Source organism: Sus scrofa, chromosome 5 (genome assembly GCF_000003025.6).
Source record: "Sus scrofa isolate TJ Tabasco breed Duroc chromosome 5, Sscrofa11.1, whole genome shotgun sequence".
Lineage (NCBI taxonomy): Eukaryota > Metazoa > Chordata > Mammalia > Artiodactyla > Suidae > Sus > Sus scrofa.
This window is the reverse complement of record NC_010447.5, coordinates 7,221,077-7,246,891: the sequence shown is the minus strand read 5'-3', so window position 1 is coordinate 7,246,891 and position 25,815 is coordinate 7,221,077. Positions and strand designations below refer to the sequence as shown.

Below are 25,815 nucleotides of genomic sequence, written 5' to 3'. Positions count from 1 at the left end.
CTGCCAGCAGGGACAGGGCTGAATGGGAGGCATTGTGAGGTGAGGGAGGGGCGGGCACAGCGGGAGCGGCGGCTGGAGTTACAGGGCCTCCTGCTCAGAGTCCTGGCCCAGGCCTGAGACCCAAGTCTGGGGCCAGCCCAGCAGGGAGGAGCCCCAGGCCGGCCAGTGGGTCTGAGACCTGGGCTTCCTCCAGGCTGGGGGCCCCTGGGCAGGGCTGCACCTCACCGAACCTCAGTTTCTACTCTCTGAAAAAAACATATCAGTAACTAGCTCTTAGGGATGCTGCGGGGTTGAGGAAAAGTTAAGCCGGTTAACTTTGTCTAGTGCTTACGAGACATTTCCATATGTTGTTGAAACACTATACGTACATTGTTATGCAAACTAGTTTTTTTTTTTTTCACTCACCATCAGATTATTGGGAACTATGCAAGTTGATTCTTCTCAGTTATTCATTTTAACTTGTATTCCATTGTATAAATTTATCTTTTTTTTTTCTCCCATGGCCGCACTTGCAGCATATGAAAGTTCCTGGGGCCAGGGATTGACTCTGAGCTGCAGCTGCAACCTATGCCACAGCTGCAGCAATGCCAGATCCTTTAACCCACTGTGCCAGGCTGGGGATCAAACACACACCTCTGCAGCAACTGGAGTCGCTAAAGTCCTGTTTTTAACCCACTGTGCCACAGCAGGAACTCTCGATCTTTTGTTATTACAGTGTTGCAAAGAATACTAACTACTTATCTTCCTGGGGGCATGTGCACTTTTTAAAAAATTAAATAGTTCATCTAGACCATAGCAAACATTTATGTTCCCTATGATTTTTCAGATCTTGTGATATTTCAGATACTTGGGATGGAAACGCAGCATTCATTACTCAGTTTTTTTTATTATTATTATTATTATTTTTTTTTTTGTCTTTGGTCTTTTGTTGTTGTTGTTGTTGTTGCTATTTTGGGCTCCGTGCATATGGAGTTCCAGGCAGGGTTGAATCGGAGCTGTAGCCACCGGCCTACGCCAGAGCACAGCAGTGCAGGATATAGCCGGTCTGCACCTACACCACAGCTCACGCAACCGGATCCTTAACCCACTGAGCAGGCAGGAGCAACCCGCAACCTCATGGTCCTAGTCGATTCGTTAACCACTGCGCCACGACGGGAACTCCTTTTTATTATTTTTTTAAACAAGAAGGTGTTACAGCACACCACACAATCTTCTGCATGTGCTTTATTTCACTCAGCAGATTCTATCGACAATTACACAGTGTGTATTCTGTTCTGTCGTTTTTTTTTTTCATAATCAATGTTGTGAGATTTGCCTGTGATGCATTTTCCTTTTTCTCTTTAGGGCTGAACCTATAGCACATGGAAGTTCCCAGGCTAGGGGTCAAATTGAAGCTGCAGCTGGACCTTAACCCACTGAGTGAGGCGAACCCACATCCTCATGGTTGCTAGTTGGGTTCTTAACCCACTGAGCCACAACAGGAACTCCAAGTGATACATATTTTTTTAAATTTGTTCATTTTCGGAGTTCCTGTTGTGGTGCAGCGGAAACAAATCTGACTAGGAACCATGAGATTGCAGGTTTGATCCCTGGCCTCGCTCAGTGGGTTAGGGATCCAGCATTGCTGTGAGCTGTGGTGTAGGTCGCAGACTCAGTTGGGATCTGGTGTTGCTGTGGCTGTGGCGTAGGCTGGCAGCTGTAGCTCCGATTCGACCTCTAGCCTGGGAACCTTCATATGCCGTGAGTGTGGCCCTAAAAAGACCAAGAAAAAATTTGTTCATTTTTTCATTTTTACATAGCATCCCATTCTATAAATACTCCACAACAGCAGAATGGGACACAGGCAGGAGAGTGACCTGCCCCAGATGCAGGTAATAAGAGGCACACACTGTCACATTCTCTCCTCCCTCTCCGCCGAGAGGAAACCACTTTCATGAAATAGTATACTTTTACAATGCAGGGCATTAATTTTATTTTTTATTATTATTATTTTTTTGTCTTTTTGCAATTTCTCGGGCCACTCCCACAGCATATGGAGGTTCCCAGACTAGGGGTCTAAGTGGAGCTGTAGCCACCAGCCTACACCACAGCCACAGCAACTCGGGATCCGAGCCTCATCTGAAACCTACACCACAACTCAAGGCAACGCCGGATCCTTAACCCACCGAACAAGGCCAGGGATCAAACCCACAAGCTCATGGTTCCTAGTTGGATTCTTTAACCACTGCACCATGATGGAAACTCCGGCATTAACTTTTTTAAACAGTGTATCAAACAGTGCATATTATTTTGCAACTTGCTTCTTTCACTCAGCAAAATTTTGAAGAACTTAATGGATACAGCAGCTTTTGCATCTGGTTTATTAATTTTTTTTTTTTTTTTTTTGTCTTTTGAGGGCCGCACCCATGGCATATGGAGGTTCTCAGGCTAGGGGTGGAATTGGAGCTATAGCTGCCAGCTTATGCCAGAGCCACAGCAATGCCAGATCTGAGCCACGTCTGCGACATACACCACAGCTCATGGCACTGATTGAGGCAGGGATCGAACCTGCAACCTCATGGTTCCTAGTCAGATTCATTTCTGCTGGGAACTCCATTAATTTTTAACTGCTACATATGATCTCACTGCATGCATGTGCCATAATTTATTTTCTACTGATGGACCTTGGGTTTTTTCTTAATTTTCTGTTATCAAGCTGCCATTGTAACTCTCTCCTTGTGCACATGCATAAGTTTCTCTAAGGCAGATCCTTAGAAATGGAATTTGGGAGTCACAGGCTATATATACGCATTTTCAATTTTCTCAACATCTGCCAAATTGCTCTCTAACGTGGCTTTTATCAACTTGCCGTCCCTCCAGCAACGTGTAAGATGCAAACCAGATTCACTGCTTTTCTGGTTTCATCTCTTAATCTTACTTGCCTGTCTAGTCTGAAATGGCATTACTTGTGGTTTTATTTTGCATTTCCTTGATTTCCAGTAAAGCGGAACATAATTTTCCTTGGCTGCACCCTCAGCATATTCCTGAACCAGGGACTGTACCTGAGCCACAGCAGTGAAAATACCAGGTCCTTACCCAGGTAAGTCACTGGGAATTTTTTTTTTCCTAGTTTTTTTTTTTGGCCGACCCATAGCACATGGAGTTCCTGGGCCAGGGATCAGATATGAGCTGCAGTTCTTGACCTAAACTGCAGGTGCAGTGATGCCAGATCCTTAACCCACTGTGCCAGGCTGGGGTTTGAACCTGTGACCTGGCGCTGCCAAGCTGCCATCGATTCCCCCTGTGCCACAGAGGGAACTCCTCCTTTCACTTTTTGATGTAGGCAAGTTTTCTTAGGGCTTGTGTTTTTTGTGTGTCAAAAAATGCTTTCCTGTGTTTTCTTTTCTTTTTTTTTTTTTTTTTTTTTTGTCTTTTGGTCTGTTGTTGTTGTTGCTATTTTTGGCGCTCCCGGCTAGTCGAATCGGAGCTGTAGCCACGCTACGCAGAGCACAGCAATCGGATCCGAGCCGCGTCTGCAACCTACACAAGCTCATGCAACGCCGGATCGTTAACCACTGAGCAGGGCAGGGACGAACCCACCTCATGTTCTATCGGATTCGTTACCTGCGCAGAGGCTTTTTTTTTTCTTTTCTTTTTTTTTTTTTTTTCCTTTAAAAAATACGGCTCGTCTGGAAGTTCCTGGGTGGCACAGAGGGTTAAGGATCCAGCATTGCTGCAACTGCGGCGTGGATTCAATCCCTGGCCCAGAATTTCCACATGCCATGGGTGCAGCCAAAAAAACCAACAAAAAAAAAATGGCTCTGCGGTGGATGGATGTGGATCACTCTGAATCTTGGTGCATGACGGTGGTGTGACTGCGCTGTCCCCTGCCCTCCGCAACTCCTGAAAAGCTGTTTGTCACATGTGTAAGGAAGCCCACACGTTCAGTTTACTTGCTTTTGAACTAAGCGTGTCGGACTGAGATTTTCTCCACTCGGTGTCACTGCTGATCCATTCATGGTATGTGGTGTGTCCCCAGCTGCAGCTGATGCGTTTTCACTGTTGTGACTGTCACACTGTGGCTGATGTGGCCTGTGAGTTTCGCTTCTGTTTCTGCTGTCAGAGCGGGATGACGGGGCATACGCCCTTGGCTGCACTTCCTGAGGGTTTTCTAATCTGAGCTTCAGAGCGGCATTAGCTTGTGGGTTCCTGGGCCACAGCTGAGCTCCCTTTAGTGGGAACAGTCTGGTGCTGAGCAGGCTCTTGGTATGTGGGGGTCAGGGCTGCCCAGGCAGAGGCATCCATCAACTTGTAGACCCCAAAACACAGTGCTCAGGGACTGTGTAATCTTACCGTTGCCTGTGGTCCTCGGGGACGCCCGAGTCGGGGGGAGATTCCAAAGGCCGCCCTCAGCAGGCAGCCAGTAGAGCCCCGGGCCCTGCCTGCACCTGGAGCTGGTCTGAAGGACTGAGCAGGGACGGGCATCCTCCTAGTGGGTGGCTTCGAGGAACCAGGCGCTGCCAGCCTGCTGGGAGGCTAATGAAATGAACCCGTGTTCCTCCTCTCAGTCTGAGCTCAAGCTTGGCCCTGTGTTAGCCAGGCAGGAACAGGGTCAGAAGGCACAGAGGGAAGGAACACCCAGGCCGGAGAACTCTGCAGAGGCCCTACTTGGCTGTGGGCCGCGGTTTCTCCATCTCTCTAGTATCACCTGTGAAAGTCCTGTTTAAACCTCAAGACTCAGCTCTTGCACCCCAAACTTTTTTTTTTTTTTTTTGGCCACCTCATGGCACATGGAGTTCCTGGGCCAGGGATCAGATCCAAGCCACTGTTGCAACTTACACCACAGCTATGGCAACAGCAGATCCTCTAACCCACTGTGCCAGGGCCAGGGATTGAACCTGTGTCCTGGCACTAGAGACATCACCAATCCACTGTGCCACAGCAGGAACTCCTGCACCCCTAACTCTTGAAGGCTTCTCTGACACCCCCCCCACCAATGAACCACAATTGGTCTCCTGCACCAGATTGGGAGGTTCCCAGAGGCTGCACCTGTAGCCCTGACCTTAATACAGGGCCTGGCAAGGAGGTGGGAGGGGGGTTGGCAGGACCTCCACCTGCCACTATCACCTGGTATGGGGGGGATCGCTTCTGCCACCAGGCCAAGGAAGATGTTGCCTTAGAGTCCCCTTGTGGTGCAGTAGGTGAAGGGTCTGGTGTCGTCACTGAAGTGGCATAGGTTGCTGCTGTGGTGTGGGTTCGATTCCTGGCCTGGGAATTTCACATGTCTCCAGTGTGGCCAAAAAAAAAAAAGTTGTCTGAGTGGTCCAGAGCCAGTAAGGGCATGCCGCCCCCTAAAACCCTCCGAGGGGGACTCCCTCATCCCCGGGCCTGCTGTCTAGGGCAGGCAGTTAGGAGGGTCTGCGGGGCTGTTCTCACACCACGGTGGCAGCAGGACAGAAGGGCCCAGGGGAGGGTCCTCCACCCCAGGTCCCATGGTGGCTTCTCAGGCAAACCCAAGGGCTCCTGCCTGTGTAGCCACTAGCTCATATGGCAAAATGGGGACAGTGTCCAGCAGAGCCGGGTCCATAAGCGGAATAACGAAGGGGCCGGTGGAGCCATGGTCCAAAGGTGAGGTGGGGCAGGCAAGTAAAACGGGCGCCAGCTCCGACCCTCCTCTGCCCGGATCAGGAGATCCCCTCCACCGCCCCTACCCCCGGAGTCGTTGCCCTCTCCTGGGCACCAGCCACCCAGCTGCTATCAGAAGAGAGCTGGTGCCCCCAACAGAGGAAGTGTCCAGGCCTGCCCCAAGTGATGGGACAGAGCTGGCACAGCAACTCTTCTGCAAGACAGACTGTCCCTTACAGACCAAGGTGGGGTCACGGCGGTCAGACTGAGGGGACACTCTGGGTACCGAGGCCTTGAGAACAATCCACTGGGGGAAAAGGTTCCCCGTCTGCACTGCTGCTGCACGACTTTATTTTGTGAAGCCCCGGGCGCAGCCCAGACACATGAAGAGCACAAGGGAAAGCACAGGGTGTCATGGGGAACCTCCAGCCCAGCCCAGCCGCCACCCCTGCCCCAGGTCCTTAAGGGTGCCCGAGACGCAGCTCAGGCATCAGTGGGCCCTGTGCCTGCCTCCAGGCTGGAGAACAGGGTTGGGGCTGCCCAGATGCCCCTCCAGCAAGGCCACCAGGCCGGTCACAGGCATCTCTGTAGCTGGAGGAGGGTTGCGGCTGGTTTGGAGCCAGCCCCATCTGGGCAAGCCCAGTGTCTGCCCACTGGCTTCTCTTCCTGTCCACAGGATGTGGGTGTCAGGGTCGTGCCCTCTGCTGGTCACCCAGCAGACCCCCCCCACCAGAGTCTCTGCCCCTCGGGCTGAGAGGTCAGCACAGCAGGGATGGGTGGTAGGAAGAGTGGTGGCTATGGGACCAGGTGACAGTGGTGATAAATAGCAGAGGCAGCCGTTGTGAGCAGCCCCGGGCAGGGCAGGAAACCACAACAGGGAGGGGACAGCCACTCCTCAGGCTTTGGTGCAGCCCCAGAGGGTGAGGAAGGTGGTGGGGACAGCCACCAGGGCCTGGAGCCTGTGGCACAGATGAGCAGAGCGCGCTCAGATGGTGGCGAGTTTAATGGCAGAGCAGCTTGCAGCCCCTCTGCCTGGGGGCCAGCTCCCCTCTAGCGGGCCCAGGGCCAGTCCAGCAAAGGAGATGTAAAAACCCAAACCCCGACAAGAAGCACACAAGTACACACACACCACACTGACACACGCTCGGGAGACACCACACACACAACAAAGACCCTCCCTGCTTCCGGCCAGAGTCCTTCGGCTGAGTCCCTTCCCAAGTCACTGGTCCAGGCTGAGGGCGGATGAGGCCAGCTTTGCGTCTAAACCTTGTACAGCGTCTGCAGCAGGTTGTGGCGGGCAAAGGAGCAGGACTCCAGGGCGCCGTTGGGCCTGCGAGGAAAGAAGGGTCAGCAGGCGGGGCGGGCGCCCCGGGGTGGGGGACGCTCAGGTGTAGCAGAGCCAGCTTCCCTGTGAAGATGGAGTAGGGGCCGTTTCTAGGCAAGAATACACAGGACTCAGTTTCTCTAACTTTCATGATGACTCTGCGCAGGAGAGGAAGTTCCCACCTTGTGCAGGTGGCGGGTGGGTGGGCTCAGAGAGATGGGTGATGCACCCCGGGCCACAAGGCCTAGAGCGGGCCGGAACGCAGGCCTCCCCAGTGGGCACCCAGGCCTCTGCTCTCCATGGCCTCCCCAGCGGGCGCCGGGCCAGGGCGCCCTCGGCAGCCACGATGGACATGGAAGGCTGGGCCACGTGTGCCCCACGTGGGCCCCTACAGGGAACAGGATGGCTGTTGCTACCATCAAGGCCATTAGCTTCACTGCAGAGAAGGAAACCTGGGGAGAGGTGCCCACCAGGATGGGTAAGCCTGGGGTGCAGCCAGCACCAAAGGCCACCAACACTTCCCCTGGTCCAGACCAGGCGTGGGATCCCGGACCACTTGAGGGAAGGGAAGCCCCCTCTTTTAAGTGGCACAGACTGGGGCCCGCACTGAAGGCAGGCAACAGGCCAGGAGACAGCCCGTCACTGACCGACCAGGGCAGGGCCTTTTGGGGGGATCCACGCTCAGCCCAAAGGCAATCAGGGGACAAAGGACACGAGGCAAACAGTCCCACCAGGGGTTGGAAGGAGACGAAGGGGGTCGGGCTTTGTCAGCGGGTGGCAGGCAGGGGCCAGGGCCACGCCAGACACAAGCTGAGGCTGGGGCAGCATCTCCTGCTGCGGGAACAGGTGCGGGGAGCGCACTGTGCTGGGGGAGTGGTGAGGCTGTGGCCACTGTGAGACCCAGGACCAGGGTCTGGGAGAGGAGCACAGCAAGTCGGCTCAGCTTTGCACCCAGGCCCGTCCAGGCACAGAAGGGGCGGCCTGGGAGGAGAGCGTGGCGGCAGGGAGGTGGGCAAGCTGAGGCGGCGGTGCTGGGCACCCAGAACGAAGAGCGGCGAAGTGGCAGAGGCCGAGGAGCGGCCAGGTCCTCCCCCCTCCCCATCCTGGCTGCCCCACGACACCTGCTCACTTGCTCTACGTACCCTGACTGATGGCCAGCCCGGACCCCACTGGGTTACCTGTCCCCCAAGGCAGGGGCGCTTCCTTTCTCCTCTGCCCACCCCTCCCCCTCGGCACTGGATTCACGGCAAGTGCGGCTGGTCAGAGCCCTTGGGGACCACTGCCCCTGCCACTTGGTTGGGCCAGTGGGGAGACTGAGGCCTGGGAAAGGTGAGAGGTTGGCCGGGGGCACACGCGGCCTCCGGGAGGAGGGGGATAAGCTTCCCAACCCATCCCTGCTGGCCCAAGACCCTGCAGGACAAGGCGAAGGTTCCACGTCTCTGGACACCTGGCGTCCGGAAGAGGGGCCTGTGGCTGTGGAAGGCCGGTGAGCACAGCCCCTCTGGCCTAGGCTGCTGAGGGCACGGGCAGAGCTGGATCAGCCGCGTGACCAGGGCACACTCCTCACCAGGCCGTGCTCGTGTCCACATCTGCAAAACAGGGGCCACTGCACCTCCCGCTTCTCTTAGGGAAAGACACTGGCCCCGAGCCCCACGTCCTCAGCTGGGCACAGGGGTGGTGAGACTCAAACATGGATGGCAAGAGCACGGGAGGCCTGAAGGCCTGTGCCACAGCCCAGGGACAGCCAAGGAAGCCTCAGCCGACCAGAGGCCAGCATGCCTGGGCACACTCACTTGGTCATGAACGCCAGCAGCAGGGGTGCGAGGGCCTTGGGGAAGTAGTCCTGCTGCACCATGTGATTCAGCGCCATCAGGGGGCCGTACAGGTTGGCAATGGCCTTGATCTTGTCTTCACTCTGTGTGGAGAACAGACAGCAAAAAGCAAGCTAGGATTCAGGCCACCTTGGGGGTCCCAGGTCTCCATCACCCACCCCAGCTGAGAGTCCCACGGCCAAGATCAAGGTGAATCCCAAATCCCGCCAGGAAGGCCAAGGCTGCGGAAGCAGACCCAGGCCTGGGGACCGGGTGGGTGACTGGCCGCAGCAGGACTCGAGGTGTGGGAGGGGTGGGGTGAGGCCCGAGCGGCCCCTGGGGCCCCTCCCCGCTCCCGCCTGCCCGCCTTGCAGCGCACCTTGAGCAGACCCATGTGGATGAGGAGCCGGGTGAGGAAGGCGTTGGAGTTGAAGGCCGACGAGCCGAAGGCCTTCTTCATCAAGGCATCTGCAAGGCACAAGCGGCCGGGGGCCTAAGGCTGCAGCCCCGGGGCACCGGGCCGGGCCCTGCCTCCTGCGCGGACACAGGCACGGGGAGACGGCGAGCACCAGGCCGAGGCCTCGGCCTGCCGGCTGGGACACCTCGGCCCTTCTGGGTCCTGGCCTCACGTGTAAATGGGCCTGGGCAGAGATAAAGTGGGGCGGACCAGCCCCGGGGGAGTGGAGGTGAGGGGCGGCCAACAGGGAAGGGAGGGGCGTGTGCAGCCAGGGGCCCTCAGGGACCACACGGGCACTCGCTTCTGTGCCAGGCTGTTCTAGGAAACTGAACTCGGGTAACCCATTCCCGCAAATGGCCAGGGAGGGAGCAGACATAAGACTCCCACCTGCCCCACATGTCACCCACAGTGCGCCAGTCCTGGAGAAAGCCCCTCACGCGTCCCTAGTCCTTCCGACCCCTTCCCTCCCCTCTGCCTGGCCCCACCTGGAGGCTCGACCATGGACAAAGTGGAAGGCGACAGGTGCTGTGATGGAAGAGACTGAGAGAATGGATGGCCAGAGAGGGTCCGCACAGGACCAGAGATCCTGGGGAGCCTTGGGAACGACCTGGAGGTGGCGGGGGACCTCCAGGTGGAGGGGCCTGTGTGTGCAGAGGCTCCGAGGCGGGGACAAGGGCTCGCTCTCACCACCCCTCCTCTGTGAGGCCCACCCCCATGGGGGCCTCGGAGCCACGACTCTCTGACCTGCCTGCGGTGGACGCCACCTGCCCGAGTTCTCACCGTATAAAACTGTATGGCTTTGGGAAAGGCCTCAGCTTCCTCATCTGCAAGAAACAGGGAGAGGAGCACCCGGCCTACTGGACGGCGAGACCCCACCCACCAGAAGACAGGCGGGGGAGAGCAGAGGGTGGCAGCAACTGCCACCTGAGCCCCGCAGCAGCGAGGTGTGCACCTGGCCCACGTACCTACTGCATCCTGCACTGCTGTTCTCACTGCGGCTTCGTCCTTGAACACAGAGGACACCTTCAGGAAGGCGGAGACCACCTTCTCCGGGTCGGACGTGTCAGTCTGAGGACACAGGAGACAAGGCCTGGTCCCCAGGGGCCAGAGCCTCGGGGCCTTGGCACACAGTGGCAATGTGCCTGCTGGCTAGAGGAGGCCATGGCAAGACAGGGTGGGTCCTGCTGCCCCCATGCTGTCCCCTCAGAGCCTGGCACGGGCCTGGCCGCAGCAGGCGTGCAGCACACGCAGAGGGAATGCGTGTTAAAAATCACTACCCCAGGGCCCAGCCACTCCCTTCTTGCAACCTAACCTGACGAAAGAATCCAGAAAGCAAACGATATTCACATGCAAGGAAACTTACCTCAACTTCACAGACAACAGAGAAAGTGGAAATTATGCGAATCCACAGAAACCGTGGACTGCTTAAGTGTGCCAACCCCTCCCTGAGGGCCTGAGAAGAGTTTTAGTGACACAGGACGATGAATGGTACTGAGGGAAAAGGCCACGGAAAGGTTTGCATCACAATCTCATTTACCATGGGGGGTAAAAAAAGGTATAGATAAATATAAAAGGGAAACAGGAAGCCCAAGTATCAAGCCAGGGAGTTCCCGTTGTGGCTCAGTGGTAACGAGCCCGACTAGTATCCATGAGGACGCGGTTTGATCCCTGGCCCCATTCCGTGGGTCAAGTAAGGGTCCAGCATTGCCATGAGCTGCAGTGTAGGTTGCAGATGTGGCTCGGATCTGGCGTTGCTGTGGTGTAGGCCGGTGGCTGCAGCTCCAACTCGACCCTGAGCCTGGGAACCTCCAGGTGTGGCCTTAAAGAAAAAGAAAACAAACAAACAAACAAAAAAAACCCACGCCAGTTCAGCAAGTGGCCCCGTTCACTTCTCTGTATCCACACAGCCTGGAGACACTCTGTGTCTGGTTCCAGCCACAGCGACAAAGCAAATACAGTGGTAAAGTCACACGAAGCCTGTGGTTTCCCAGAGCGTGTAAAGTTAGGTTCACACCATACTTCAGTCTATTAGTGTGCAAAGCATCATGTCTAAAAATATGTATGTACCTTGGGAGTTCCCGTCGTGGCGCAGTGGTTAACGAATCCGACTAGGAACCATGAGGTTGCGGGTTCGATCCCTGGCCTTGCTCAGTGGGTTAACGATCCGGCGTTGCCGTGAGCTGTGGTGTAGGTTGCAGACGCGGCTCGGATCCTGCATTGCTGTGGCTCTGGTGTAGGCCAGTGGCTACAGCTCCGATTCGACCCCTAGCCTGGGAACCTCCATATGCCTCGGGAGCGGCCCAAGAAATAGCAAAAAGCCAAAAAATAAATAAATAAATAAATAAATAAATAATAAAAAAATAAAAATATGTATGTATCTTAATTTAAAAATACTTTCTTGGAGTTCCTGTTGTGTCTCAGAAGCTTATGAACCCGACTGGTATCCATGAGGATACAGGTTCGATCCCTGGCCTCACTCAGTAGGTTAAGGATCTGGTGAGCTGTGGTGTTGGTTGCAGGTGAGGCTTGAAACCTGTGTTGCTGTGGCTGTGGTGTCGGCGGACAGTTGCAGCTATGATTCAACCCCTAGCCTGGAAACCTCCATGTGCTGCAGCTATGATTCAACCCCTAGCCTGGAAACCTCCATGCTCCAGCCCTGAAACACAAAAATAGTAATAATGATAACAAAAACACTTTCTTATAAAAAATGCTGTCACCTGAGCCTTCGGTAAGTCATGATCTTTTTGGTGGTGGAGGGTGTGACATACTGTGAGAATTGCCAAAACGTGACACAGAGACACAAAGCAAGCAAGTGCTGCTGCAACGTGGACACCAATGGACGTGCTCGACACAGGGTTGCCACAGACTTTGAATCTGTAAATAAACCCAGCAGCCGCGGTGCAATCAGACAAGGGGCGCCTGTCTTTGTGATTGAACTTTGTTGAGCCTGTTTTCCTTCCTGTAACGTAACGTGAAAAGGCCTACATTCTGAGTTGCCAAGAAGGTTAAATATGACCATGCCTGGGTACTCAGCGCAGTGGCTGGCAGACGGGGGGGCCCCGATAATGCCCCAGAATGAATGAATCAATGGACGACCCACAACTAACAAGCGAGGCCGGAGCAGGACCACAAGCAGCATGGGACCCGCCCAGGGGGCCTGGGCAGGACAGCGGCCTGAAGCAGCAGGTCCTGGAGGACACACAGCGGGAAGCCTAGGGAAGGTTCCCCAGCTCCAGCTGTCACTGAGCTGCGGCAGGCCTCCCGGTCCTCATGGCCTCATGGGGGCAGCGCACGGACATCCGCAGCCCCTGGGAGCTGACTATGCTGGTCACGCTCGTTTACACTTCTGTGCATTGAAAGACCCCTGCTGGCAGTGTCCCCTCCCTTCCCGTACCCTGCTCCGAACCTCTCCTCTGGCGGCTCCAGAAGCCAAGGCCCGGCCAGGCTGGCGTCGGGGGCGCTGTTACCTGTTGCGCTATCAGCACCGAACTCTTGGGCCCGAGGCGCAGCAGCTTCTCCGGGGATGGAAAGGCCAGGAAGGTGGAGACGTCTGCAGGAGGCGGGGAGGACAGGACAGGAGCTGGTTCCTGGGGGACGGGTGGCACAGGTGGCTCTGGAGAGATCCAAATCCAGACTCCTCACCCAGAACATACACCCCACTCTGGCCAGGCCAGGCGCAGAGTCCAGAATCCCCTGGGGTGGGGGTGCTGGCCCTGCCTGGCTCCCCATGTGGAAGGAGCCTGGGGTGCGAGGAAGCCACCTTCCCTCAGACTCCAAGAGCCTGGTATGGCCAAGGGGATCCTCGCCGTGACACGTGACACAGCAGAAAAGACTCCAGGGCTAAAGCGGACCCCACGGGGAACTAAAGTCTCAGCCCAGACAAGCACTGCCGGCGAGGGCGTCCATAAAACTGGACAAGGAGCCAAATACAACAGTGTGGCGCCGTGTCCAGCCCCACATTCTCCAGAGGATTTACTCGGGGATCTTTGAGGGGACAGACGTGGCAGCCCTGACTCCACCAGCCTCCCGCCATGAAGGGAACACCAAGTGTCTAAGCTGGGCCACCGACCCAGCCACAGTCTCTGGCAGAGGGGCCATCCCTACAGGTCACCAAGGAGGGTAGGACAAAGAATTCCTATTTATACTCTTTTTTTTTTTTTTTGGTCTTTTTGCCTTTTCTAGGGCCACTCCTGCAGCCTATGGAGGTTCCCAGGTTAGGGGTTGAATCGGAGCTATAGTCACTGGCCTACGCCAGAGCCACAGCAACGTGGGATCCGCGCCACGCCTGCGACCTACACCACAGCTCATGGCAACATCGGATCATTAGCCCACTGAGCAAGGCCAGGGATCGAACCTGCAACCTCACGGTTCCTAGTCGGATTTGTTAACCACTGCGCTATGACAGGAACTCCCCTATGCTCATTTTTTTTTTACTCTGTTCTTTTAGAAACACTTATACACCCAGCAAAGTTGAAAATCCACAGGTAACTTTATAGTCGACCCTCTGTTTCCGCAGTTCAGCACCCGCAGTCAACTGCAGATCACATTACTACTGCAGTGTGGATTCACTGGGGAAAAAAACCCCACACAGTCCAAACCCATGTTGTGGACCCACACAGTCCAAACCCATGTTGTTCAAGTGTCGACAGTACCTACTGCAGCAGCATCATACACGCGGTAAACTACAGATGAATAATGACACCTACACTGTTAAGGTAAATATAAACACAGCTACACTAGGATGGATGATCTTTCTTTCTTTTTGCTTTCTAGGGCCACATCCACAGCAACGCAGGGTCTGAGCTGCGTCTGCGACCTGCGCCACAGGTCACGGCAATGCTGGATCCTTAACCCACTGAGCGAGGCCAGGGATCGAACCTGCAACCTCATGGTTCCTAGTCGGATTGTTTCCACTGGCCACAAGGAGAAGTCCCTGATCTTGCCTTTCCACAGAGGAGTGTGCAGTCAAAGGTGACCTGCTGCCACGGTGCCTAAGAGGCTCCCACACCCAGAATCCCCGTGAAGATGTCTCAGGACTTCACCATCGAGGGACCAGCGCTCTGATCTGGCAAACACGAAACTCACCCCACTGGTAGGGTCCAGGATCTTCCTGGGCGGTGTGGCCGGCTCCTCCCCTTGCTCTCCCTGCTGTGGCTCTTCTTCCTCCTCCTCTTCCTCCTCCTCCTCCTCCTCTTCCTCCTCCTCCTCCTCTTCCTCCTCCTCCTCTCCTTCCTCCTCCTCGTCTTCGTCATCCTCGCCCTCATCATCACTGCAGAGGGGAACTGGCTAAGCAGACCCTCCCTGCCCGGGGGCCCGCACTGGCTCTGAGGACCCACCGACCCCAGGCGGCAGGCACCTGCGGAGGGCGAGGGGAGCAGCTGCTCCCAGGGAGGGGACACATGGAGTCACCAGGGGGCCCATGCTGTGGACGAGGAAACACTAGACCTTGGCCCTGGACAAAGGAGCCCGTAATTTCACTGGGGGAACGAGAAAAGGAAGAAAACTGTCTGCCACAGTTGGAGCCCAGGGCCTGGCAGGAATTCAGGCTGGGCTGAGATGCCCAGGATGTGCCACCCACACTGTGCTGACCATACATAGCTACAGTTAAGGGGAGGGCCCCCCCCCGGTCTCTGAGGAAGGCTGTTGCATTTCCCCCCATGGGAGCCCCTTAACCCATCTGTCGGGGCCTGGTGGCAGCACAGGGCCTATGCCAAGTGCCCTGACGGGACACGAGTGAGGATCTGACAAGTGAATGAAGCCGCCCTAGAGGCCAGAGGGCAGACAGAGGTGGGTGCTGATGGCCTGAGGAGGAGGTGGCCCCTTGCCACCACACCCCCTGCCTCCACAGACCCAGGAGGCCCTGCTCTCTGGCGTCAATCTCTTCCTTCCACAGTCAACCTCTAAGACTGGTTTCCAGAACAATCTTAAGGAGTTCCTATTGTGGCTCAGTGGTTAACAAATCCAACTAGGAACCATGAGGTTGCAGGTTCGAGCCCTGGCCTTGCTCAGCGGGTTAAGGACGTGATGTTGCAGGGAGCTGTGGTGTAGGTCGCAGACATGGCTCAGATCTGGTGTTGCTGTGGCTGTGGAGTAGGCCGGCGACTACAGCTTCGATTCAACCTCTAGCCTGGGAACCTCCATATGCCGCGAGTGTGGCCAGAGACAAGACAAAAAAAAAAAAGAATAATCTTAAGCCCACCCCCATCATTACTCTGGCCTCACCGCTGCCCATCTCATCTGTCACATCTGATCAAAGTCATCCCTTCAGAGGCCCCCAACTTACTTGCTCTAAAGGGGGACTGTTCTCAGCCCTTCGTCAGCCCCTCTGCATAACACCTAATAATTTAATTATCATCTCGTTCCTTGATCCCGCCCCGACTACCATGGGGTCCCATGAGTCAGAAGCCGTGACCGTCTTACTCTCATACCCCAGTGCTGACACGGTGCCTGGCCCCGGACAGGGGCTCATGAAGGTTTTCTGAATGAAAAAGTACAAACCAATGAGCCGCTGACCCCGAGCTCCCTACCTGAGGGACGCCAGCACCTTGGCCATGTTGAAGCCATCCAGCACTTCCTGGAGCTGCTCACAGCCTTCTTCTCCCAGGGTGTTGCCTGCTCGCGGGGGCGGGAATAGGGGGTCAGGACGGGGGCCAGGGCCAGCCTGGCACACCTGGGCTAGGCCGCCACCCCCGTTACCATTGAGGTCCAGTTTCTCCAGCTTGGCCTTGTCTGCCACAGCCTCGGCCACAGACAGGGCAGCATCTCTCTTGATCTCACAGAAAGACAAGTTCAGCTCCTAAAAAGTAGCAGGAAGACAGAGAGGCAGCAGGAACATGCGGCAGGAGGCCAGGGACTACTCTGACGTGAGGGGATGAGGCGGGCCCTGACCTCCGAGCAGCAGGGCCCCCCCCCCGCCCCCCAATGCCAGGTCCCTTTCACCACAATGACCCCCGGCAGCCCCTCCTCCTCTGACACGTGAAGACAGGTGGAGGGGAGCGCAGGGCCCCGAGGGTGTGGAAGGACCGGGCTACGAGCCCAGGTCCACCTGCCCTCAAAGACCAGAGCCCTCCCCGGACAGCTGTACCCCCGTTGTGGGGAGCCCGGCCCGGGAGGAAGCCCGCGGGCGGCCAGCCACACCTTCAGCTTGGGCAGGCCCCCGCGCACGGCGTCGGCGATGGCGACGGCGCCCTTGGAGCGCACCAGGCAGTCCCCGAAGTTGATGGCCTCCACCTGCCGCAGGGTCTTCAGCGTCTGCGAGGAGGAAGCGGGGTGACCAGGGTGAGGGCCCCCCCAGCCAGCGTCAGCCCCATATCAGTCACACAGCCTGTCCTCTTCCGTGGGTGGCACCGCATCAGCTCTTCTTCTTGTCTCCCGTTTGGCCCCTGGGCCTCTGGCGAAGCTCCCTTCGTGGCTCACCGAGACTCACCGGAATGTCTCAAGGCGTCAGCCAGGCCGCAGGCCTCCTCCCCCCTGCATCTCCCCCCGCCATCAAACACATCTTGAAACCTTGAACCCTGGCCATTTCACACCAGGACCAGTGGAGCAGGGCTCCCTCCCGTTTCTGGGCCTTCCCAGGAGCGGCTGGCCCCGCTGCCCGAAACGGCCCTCCCACCCGCCCGGTCCAGAGGAGGTTCCCTTGTCCTGAAAACTTGGCCAACATATGACCTCTTCCAGGAAGCCTGCCCTGGGTCTGATGTGAACTTCCCGTCTGCTCCCCAAACTCACACACCCCTGCCAACATGGCATAGCAGCCGCCGCCCCGCCTTCTGTGGGGTCGTGGAGCCCTGACGGATGGGAGCTGTGGGGCCTCCCACCCCAAGGCCCCGGCTAGAGCTACTTCCTCCTCTCCTTGAACTAAGAGCTCCTTGAAGGCAGAGTCTTTGACTCAGCTGCGTGGCCTGCACTCGGAGAGGGCTGGGTTCCAGAAACAGCGGATAAAAGAATCAAGGAGGAAAACAGACTGAAGCAGCCTCCACGCAGCCCTGCACTGACTGAATCAGCACTGATGGCTGGGGCTGCATGGAGGCGGCACAGGATGGGGGCAGTTTGGACACACACAGCTGCCCAAGGGCACGGGCTAGCTTGTGACAGACGCCCTGCTCTGGACACAGTCCCGTGGCTGAACCCACAGGACGTACATCAGATGGGCAGGGAGGCAGGCAGCACAGCCACCTGCCAACGTGATCACTGCAAAGGCTGCAGCCAGACCCCATCTCTGGGGCCGACCTGGCCCTGCCGCAGCCCCTCACCTTGGCCATGGCCACGGCGCCCTTCTCAGTGAAGGTGTTGTCGTTCAGGTTGATGACCGCAGCAGGGGGTTGATGGCAAAAGCCTGGGCCAGGGCAGTGACACCAGGGTGATTAATCCCGTTCTGTGGCATGTGGACCTCCTCCAGTGTCCCGATGATCTGCAGGGGCAGGAGGGAGAGAAGTGGGCCAGGGGCAGGCCCAGTGCCAGGGACGTCCCGCGGGCAGCAGGGCAGCACGACACACCAGACACCAGGAGGGGCTCGTCCGTGAACGTCTGGGGCACGACTGCACCTGAGCCTGTTCACAAGCTCATGAGGGAGACCGAACTGGGATTAGGGCCACACGAGATAGAGACGACCAGGGACCAGAGGGGCTAAGTAACTTGCCCAGGGTCACACAGCTCTGAACCTGGGGGTCTGCATCTGGTACCCTCTGCACTAGGGGGACCCTGGGCTCTGATGACAGCCCTCCCTCTGCTCCACACAACACAGCTCTGCTCGGCCTTCCTTCCTTGGGCCCTTCCTGCCTCATTTGCACAACGTGACTGGCATCTTACATGCCACATCCTTTTTCAGGGGTAAGGAGGGTCTTCCCTAACCCTTTCTCACCCTAGTCTGTTTCTTTTTTAATAATCACAATTATCAATCTTTTCTTCTATTGCATCTACTTCTTGTTGTTGTTGTTTTTTCTCTTTTTTTGGCTGCCCTGCAGCATGTGGAGTTCCCCAGCCAGGAATCAGATCCAAGCCGCAGCTGCAGCAACGGTGGATCCTTAACCCACTGTGCCGGGCCAGGGATCAAACCCGCATCCCAGAGCTCCCGAGATGCTGCAGATCCCGTTGCACCACAGGGAACTCCTGCACTAGATCTTAAGTTAGAAATACTTTCCCCCACCCTCAAGATATAGAGGAATTCCATTTCTTCAAGAACTTGCACACTTCCATTTTACATTCAAAGTTTTACTTATTTATTTATTCTGGCCGCGGCATGCAGCAGCTTGATGTGGGATCTCAGGTCCCAGACCAGGGGCTGAACCTGGACTGCACTACGGTGATCCAACTGTGGGGTGCTGACCACTAGACCACCAGGGAACTCCCTCACCCTACTCTATTGACCCTCCTTCTGTCTGGAACATTCTGTATCCTCATTTTTTTTTTTTTTTTTTTCTTTTTAGGGCCACATTTGCAGCATATGGAAGTTTCAAGGCCAGGAGTCGAATCAGAGTTGTAGCTGCCGGCCTACAACGTGGGATCTGGGCCATACCTGTGACCTATACCACTGCTCACAGCAATGCCGGATCCTTAACCCACTGAGCAAGACCAGGGATCAAACCTGCATCCTCATGGGTACTAGCCGGGTTCATTACTGCTGAGCCACGTCAGGAACTCTGGTATTTTCTCGATAGGCTGACTCCAAAAGCATTCTAAGCTTTCATTTTTAATGCCTCCTCCCCTAGGAAGGCTTCCTGGATCTCCCCACCCTGACCCCAGGCACAATCCAACGCTCTGCCTTGTTGCCCTCTTCCTCGTTGCCCCTGCAGATGCCCTATCCTTCCCCTATCATGGTGTTCATATCAAAGCCACCTTCTTGTCTGCACTCCAATAGCCCCTGAGATTTCAAGGACAGGCCCACGTCCCCAGCCTCCACTGCTACCTGGGACGGAGGACAGGCCTAGCCTAACTCTACACCCTGGCACTTTCTGTTGCCTCTGGGTGCCCAGCACAGCACGAGGGGTTCACAATGAATAAGGCAGGCAGCCGTGGCACCTGCAGTCAGGACCTCTTCACATGTCCTGGGCTGGGGACCCATCGTGCAATCTGGTCAAGACTCTGGGCTCCCACCTCAGAATGTTTTTACATTTTAAGTTAAATTATACGAGGTGACAAAATAAATCAATTCAAATGTAATTATCAAAACATTCAGAAAAACTGCCCAAACGTGTGCTGTAGTAACGTACGTACCTCCTAAGGCAAAGAACAATGAGACTGGGATCCTAACATACACGGAACAGAGGATTTCCATCCCCTTAACAGTTACTATTTGATGTGAAAATACCTCTGCTTTCTCGGGGTGGCTAAGCCGCGGGATTTCACAAGAGAAGGTACAGTGAACTTGAGCCCCGGCAGGGATGGCAGTCGTGCAATTCTCCAGCCATGTTCAAAGCCTCCCTGAATTCTCTCCACAGACCAGTGGGATCCCACAGACCCAAGGTAAGCACCTCCTCTTCGAAGAGCACTGAGGACGCCTGCCGAAGGCCTGGGACAACCACGACAGGCACGAGGACAGCAGCCGGGGGAAGGGGTGCCGAGAGGGCTCAGTCCTTAACTGCACCATGTCTCCGCACTAACTGGGCACTGCCAGGTCCAGAGGCAGAGGCAGGAGCTCCCCCTGCAGCCAGGGGTCCAGGAAGACAAAAGGCCCTTCTCCCCTGCGATTCCACTCTCTAGAGGTAGGCAGACCGTCTGAAGTGGCAGGGCCCTGAGGGACGCTGCTCTGGCCTGAGTACGCTTAATGCTGCTAGAATGTTGTTTGCCAAGTAAAACGTTCAAACTCAGAGAAGAGGGAGGGAGGTACCGTTATGGCTCAGCGGTTAACTAATGGAACTAGTAACCATGAGTTCAACTAGTAACCATGGGTTCAAGCCCTGCCCCTGCTCGGAGGGTTAAGGATCAGGCGCTGCCATGAGCTCTGGAGTAGGTCACAGACATGGCTCAGATACTGTGTTGCTGTTGCTGTGGCCGTGGCATAGGCCGGCAGCTATAGCTCCAATTCAATCCCCAGCCTGGGAACTTCCACATGCCTCCTGTGCAATCCTAAAAAGCGAAAAAAAAAAAAAAAAAAAGAAAAGCGGGAGAGGAAAGAAGGAGACAAACTCCAAAGGTCCATGGGGCAGGTGCGGCCATGTCCTGGGGAAGGGAAGGAGGGGAGCCAGGAGAAGGGAGCAGAGAAAGAACAGGGGACAAGGACACTTGAAAGCCATCCGTCTCCAGGGCAAGGGATGGGCTCCATCTCTGTGTCCTGCCCACCAGAGCCAGAGACGGCGACCACGTGAGCCAGGGTGACGCTGTGCCAGGCTGTGGTCAGCACTCACTCTGCTCTGGCACCACTGCAGATGTGATGTTTGAGTGGCAGATGTCACTCAAACGGTGCTGCCGAGGCAATAGAGCAGGCGACCTGGCGGGTACGCAGGATGGGAATTTGGCCCCATGAGCTAGAGGGCTCAGAGAGGGGAGGCGACCAGCCTGGGGTCTCTCATCCAAGTTTCCCAGCAGGGAGGCACACTCCGGACCAAGGGCCTGCCGAGCCCAGCCCGCCTGAGGGTGTGGTAGGGCAGGATGCGTAGAAACCACTCACCCCAAAAGCTTCTGCCAAGGCAGTGGCTCCGTCGTTCTCCAGACGGTTTCTGCCAGCCACGAAGACCTTCAGGGCCAGAGGCTTGCCCTGGGCACTGGATTTGCGGTGACACTCAGTCAGAGCAGCTGCCAGGATCTGGGGCGGGGGGAGAAAGGCAGGAGGCCCTGGTCCTCAACACGCCCCGCCACCACTGGCGGGGACACGGGGACAAAGAACTGCTCAAAAGCAACAGTGGTCACACCTCCCATGTACCCAGAACCTTGAAGGTACAAGAATTTCAACATCTGGCACGTGCCTGTGTGTCCCATCACCTGTGGGGTTTAGCCCCATGTTAGAAATGGGGAGCCCCAACCCGGAGCAGGGAGACACCACCGCTGGCTGAGCGGCCAACGTGAGGACAGGTCCCGGGGGCGGGGCTTCAGAGTCGCTCACGTCACCACCCCAGGTCCTCTGTCGCTTCCCGGTCTCCAGCTGAAGAAACCCAGGCTCGGGGAACCACAGAAACCTCCCTACAGTGGCTAAGGGTGTGGCGACTCTGGACAGAACCCCACGTTTCCAGCAGCTCTTCCACGCCCCCCAGTGCCTAAGGGGAGGGGCTGAGGAGACCACGGCCCCGCCGCGCCCACCTGACACACGCCTGTGCTCAGACCAGCCACACAGCAGGGGCTCAGCAGCCGGGGGTAAAAAGGTAAAACTTCGTGTGCCCTGACCTTGGGGTGGCGCCAGGACATGGCCTCTACCCCAGCAACACGGACAAGTGCAAGAGTTCAAAACCACGGGCTGGCTGGTGGGCTGGAACCGGAGAGACCATGTGAGCAGGATGGGAGTCAGGCAGGTGCAGCAGCAGAGGTTTTTCAGAGCACCCGCTACGTCCTGAGGTCTCTCAGCAAAGGCACTTCACTCCTGGCTTCAACCTCGAAATGAGCTTGTGAGGCAGGTGGTACTGGCCTTCCTCTACACGCAAGGAGGCCAAGGCTCAGCGAGGGACGGGAATGGGCCAAGGTCCCAGAGCAGAGACGTGGCAGAGCCGTGACTGGCAGCTGGGTCACATTCACTGCACGGGGCTCTCTGGTCCTGGGGGACGCAGGGACACGGGACACCTCCAGCCTGACTCTGATGGCGGCGGGCTGTGTGTGCACGCAGGGCAGAGGCCGCGGGCTGCTGCTGCAGACCAGCCTCGAGGAACCTCGGCAGGGGGGCTCTCACAGCACATCCCCTCCAGGTTGCGCTGGGCCTGCCCCCGGAGCTGATGCAAACGTTTTTACGTCTGAACACACCCAGCTTCGAGCCCACTCAGACCAGAGGAGGGCTGGCTGGCGGGCACAGGAGCGTCCCTGCTCTCCCTCCCACAGGGCTGGTGGTGACAGGCCGTCTGCTGCGGAGGCCACTCTATTTCCTCCGCCTGGGCCTCTGTGAGCGTCACTTAGGCTCCTCTCTCTGCTCTGACAGAGCCATGTGGATGCAGGTTCAAATCCCACATCCATTCCATGCTAGCTATGCCATCTGGGGCACTTGACCCGAGATGTCTATGCTCAAGTGCAGTTATGCGAAGAAAAGGGGACAGGCCATCGACCTCTCCACTTCTTCAAAGACAAGAGGCCCCATTTGCTGGCGGTTCCCACGCCCTGGCTTTTACTCCTTTTGGTCAGAACGTGGGGGAAGGAGAATGGGAACGCTGGCTGGTGCTCAGCCTTTCTAGAATCTGAGCCTAAAGCAGCCAGAGTGGACCAAGAAGAGAATAAACAGGGCTCGCCTCCCTCGGTGCCTTTCTTTCTACCCTGACCAGCCTGACTTGCTGGCAGGACAGGGGAGGCACCTCGGGCAAAGCCCTGAGCAGGAACAACAGTGAGCTGTGCCGGGGCCCCCCTGCATGGTTTCTCTTTCTGGGCTCCCTCCCCCGCGTGCACACGCCAGGCCTCACGTGGCTCTGCCTGCTGTTCTGAGGGCACAGCAGGTCTGACGACGCCCGAGCTCTGCGCTGTGCAGAGCCAGCAGGTCAGAGCACGTATGCAATACTGCCTCGGTGTTGCCAAGGCAACACGAGAACGGAGGATGGTTGCTTAGCAACCCCACCCTCACAGACTCCATCTCTTCTCCCCACTGGCCAGAGACTGCTGTCTTTGAGGCCGTTCTCCTTCAAAGAGAAAAACAACAGGCCAAACATCCCAGAAGGTGGGTGGCCAAGGGCACATCCTTCTGATGTCTGTAAATGCAGCAGGGGACTGGGCAGGGAGGGAGTCGGGGGGCAGTGGGGACATAGCGAAGGGGCCATCACACCCACCTTGCCGCCACCGGCGCCCATGCCGCAGTTGTTGAGCTTGAGTTCATGCAGGGTGAAGCAGGTGGAGCTCCTGAGCAGGGCCTCGAAGCCGCGCACGCCGTCGGGCCCGAACGCATTGTCACTCAGGTCCAGCTCTACCAGCTGGGCTCCGGCGGTGATGAGGCCCTCCCCGAGTGAGATCTGGGCACAGAGGGAGCTCAGGTCAGTTCTACACACAGGCACCAGGTGCTGCTTCTATGCCAGGCCCTCCTGGCCCTCAGGGGGCACCCAGGCTGCTACGGAACTGGCAGAGACACAGACCACCTCAGTACAGAGCCGACCATACTATTCTGGACTGAACTCAGCTGAGGTGAGGGGCTTAGCATACGTGGGTCTGTCAGGGAAGGCTTCCTGAGGAGGCGGCACCTGAGCTCGGTCTGGATGAGCAGCAGCCAAACATCAAACACAAGAAGATTCTTGCCGGCAGTGAAAACATGAGCAGAGAAACATAAGCATGAAACAGCAAGTTAACCAGAAGAGGCAGGAGTTAACTCAGCAAGAACCTTGAAAGCCAGGCCAAGAACCATGACCTTGAGTCTGAAAGCAAAGCACTTTGAGCTGGGTGAGGGATGTAGAATACACAGCCAGCAGTTCCTGTTGTGGCTCATCAGAAACAAATCTAACCAGCATCCATGAGGACGCAGGTCCGATCCCTGGCCTCACTCAGTGGGTTAAGGATCCGCATTGCCGTGAGTTGAGGTGTAGGTCGCAGGTGCAGCTTGGCTCTGGCGTTGACGGGGCTGTGGTGTAGGCTGGCGCCTGCAGCTCCAATTTGACCCCTAGCCTGGAAACCTCTATATGCTGCAGGTGTAGCCCTAAAAAGACAAAAAAAAAAAAAAAAAAAATTAAGTAAAAAATATATATATACATATAGCCAGCAAATCTTTTTTTTTTTTTTTTTTTTTTTTGCTTTTTAGGGACGCACCTGAGGATATGGAAGTTCCCAAGCTAGGGGTCAAATCAGAGCTACAGCTGCCAGCCTAGTATACCACACCCACAGCAACAGGGAATCTGAGCCATGTCTGTGACCTACACCACAGCTCATGGCAATGCCAGATCCCCACCCCGCTGAGCTAAGCCAGGGATCGAACTGGCATCCTCATGGATACTAGTTGAATGGATATTCGTTTCAGCTGCGCCACAATGGGGACTTCCTAGCCAGCAAATCCGAGGGAGGCTGGAGGCTGAGGACCCACCCAGGGTGTGAGACAGTGATCCAGGCAACAGAAGAGGGTGCGAGTGGCCAGTGTGATGGGAGATGGAGGAGGGGAGACCGAGCTGCAGGTGGGTTCTCAAGAGGGAGGGAGACCTGCAAAGCTGGGGGTTCGTTGTACGTGGAAGGAGGGAGGCAGGCTGGATGCCTGCAGGGGTTCTGGTGGGGACTGGGCAGATGAGGTGCCCAACTTCGAACCTCAGCCCAGGAGGAGACGTGCAGGAGGCACTGCTCCACTGGGAACGTCCTGGGGATGCCTGCAGTCCCCCCCAAGAGAAATGGCCTGGAGGGGAGGCGCTGCCAAAGACTGGGGCAGAAACAGGGCTGGGCATGGGCAGGGCAGGTGGTTCGGGGTGGGAGGAGTGGGGCGGGGGCCGTGGTCAGGGCAGCTGAAGCCGTTTCCACGTCTACCCCACCACTGAAGCCACAGCCAAGGGCCACGGTCTGGCTGCCCCTCCGCCAGCTGAAGAAAGCCCAGCCCCTGGGGACCTGGCCCCAACCAACCTCCAGCCCCAAAGCAGCAGCGAGAGCTGCTCAAATGCCCGCTCCACCCTCCCTGCCTTTCACGCCATGCCCTGAGCCCACATTCTCTTATTCTCTTATTCCTGTTTTGTCCTGCCATGGTCCTAAGTAATGTGGAGGTAAAAACACCTCCTTCAGTGCTTGAGGCAATTAAATGCTAAAACGTAGGTAAAACAAGGGCCCAGAAGCCCACGGCTAGTAGCTATCGAGTCCCCTCAGCATCTCTGACCGAAGAGCCTTTACTTAACGGTCACCAGACCGGTTTACGTCCCCTGCAGCCTAATCGCAGCCCCGTCTGGCTCCTGTCCACACCTGAGGCTGGTTCCTGACTCGAGCCGCTCTCCAAGGGCTTGCTCATCCCCCGCCCAGGGAGCCCTCCCTCCAGGGCCCCCATGAGGACATGTGCCACACCCCGGATGACCGTGAACTGTCTGACAGACGTCCTTCAGAAGCCGGGTGGGTGCAGGCATCTCAAACAGCGACCTGACAAGGCAGCCCTCGCACCCCTAGGGGGACGGTCACACGGACGGTCAGGCCAGGAATGGGCCAAGAACCTCCCCGAGGGCACCTGTGCTGAGCGGATTCAGAGAGGCCGCAGGCCACCAGCCCTGCCCCCCAGGAGCCCCAGGAAGCCATGTTCTGTTGGGAGACCCCCTCGGATCCGTCCTGCCCACGGGCGCGCACGCACCCAGGCTGGGGACCGACCCAAGGCCAGCGGAGCCCCAGGAACGGGGAAGTGGAACGCAGGCAGGAGGAAGCCAGCAATGGTGAGAAGCAAAGCAGCCCCGGAGGGGCGGGAGGGCGACGGGGCGGCCAGCAGGCTGCGTGCGGAGGGCTGAGGGGCAGACCCTCAACGTGCAGGGGAGGGAGGGGCCCGGGCGAGAGGGAAACGGTGCAGGGGGCGAGGGCCACCCTGCCTGGCGCCAAAGCACTACGCTCAAGAGCGAACCCCGGTCAGACTC

General features: G+C 57.0%; 1 protein-coding gene across 1 annotated transcript in view; it reads right to left on the bottom strand.

Annotated features, from left to right (window-relative positions):
• The window catches only part of RANGAP1 (Ran GTPase activating protein 1), a 29,992-nt gene continuing 10,103 nt past the window's right edge, over positions 5,927 to 25,815 (bottom strand). The window contains 13 exon segments of the mRNA XM_021091461.1: positions 5,927 to 6,934; positions 8,722 to 8,843; positions 9,119 to 9,207; positions 10,162 to 10,264; positions 12,664 to 12,783; positions 14,282 to 14,465; positions 15,724 to 15,808; positions 15,893 to 15,992; positions 16,334 to 16,447; positions 17,446 to 17,501; positions 17,504 to 17,603; positions 20,799 to 20,933; positions 23,080 to 23,259. Coding sequence (XP_020947120.1) covers positions 6,865 to 6,934; positions 8,722 to 8,843; positions 9,119 to 9,207; positions 10,162 to 10,264; positions 12,664 to 12,783; positions 14,282 to 14,465; positions 15,724 to 15,808; positions 15,893 to 15,992; positions 16,334 to 16,447; positions 17,446 to 17,501; positions 17,504 to 17,603; positions 20,799 to 20,933; positions 23,080 to 23,259 — 1,458 coding nt within the window. The 3' untranslated portion in view covers positions 5,927 to 6,864.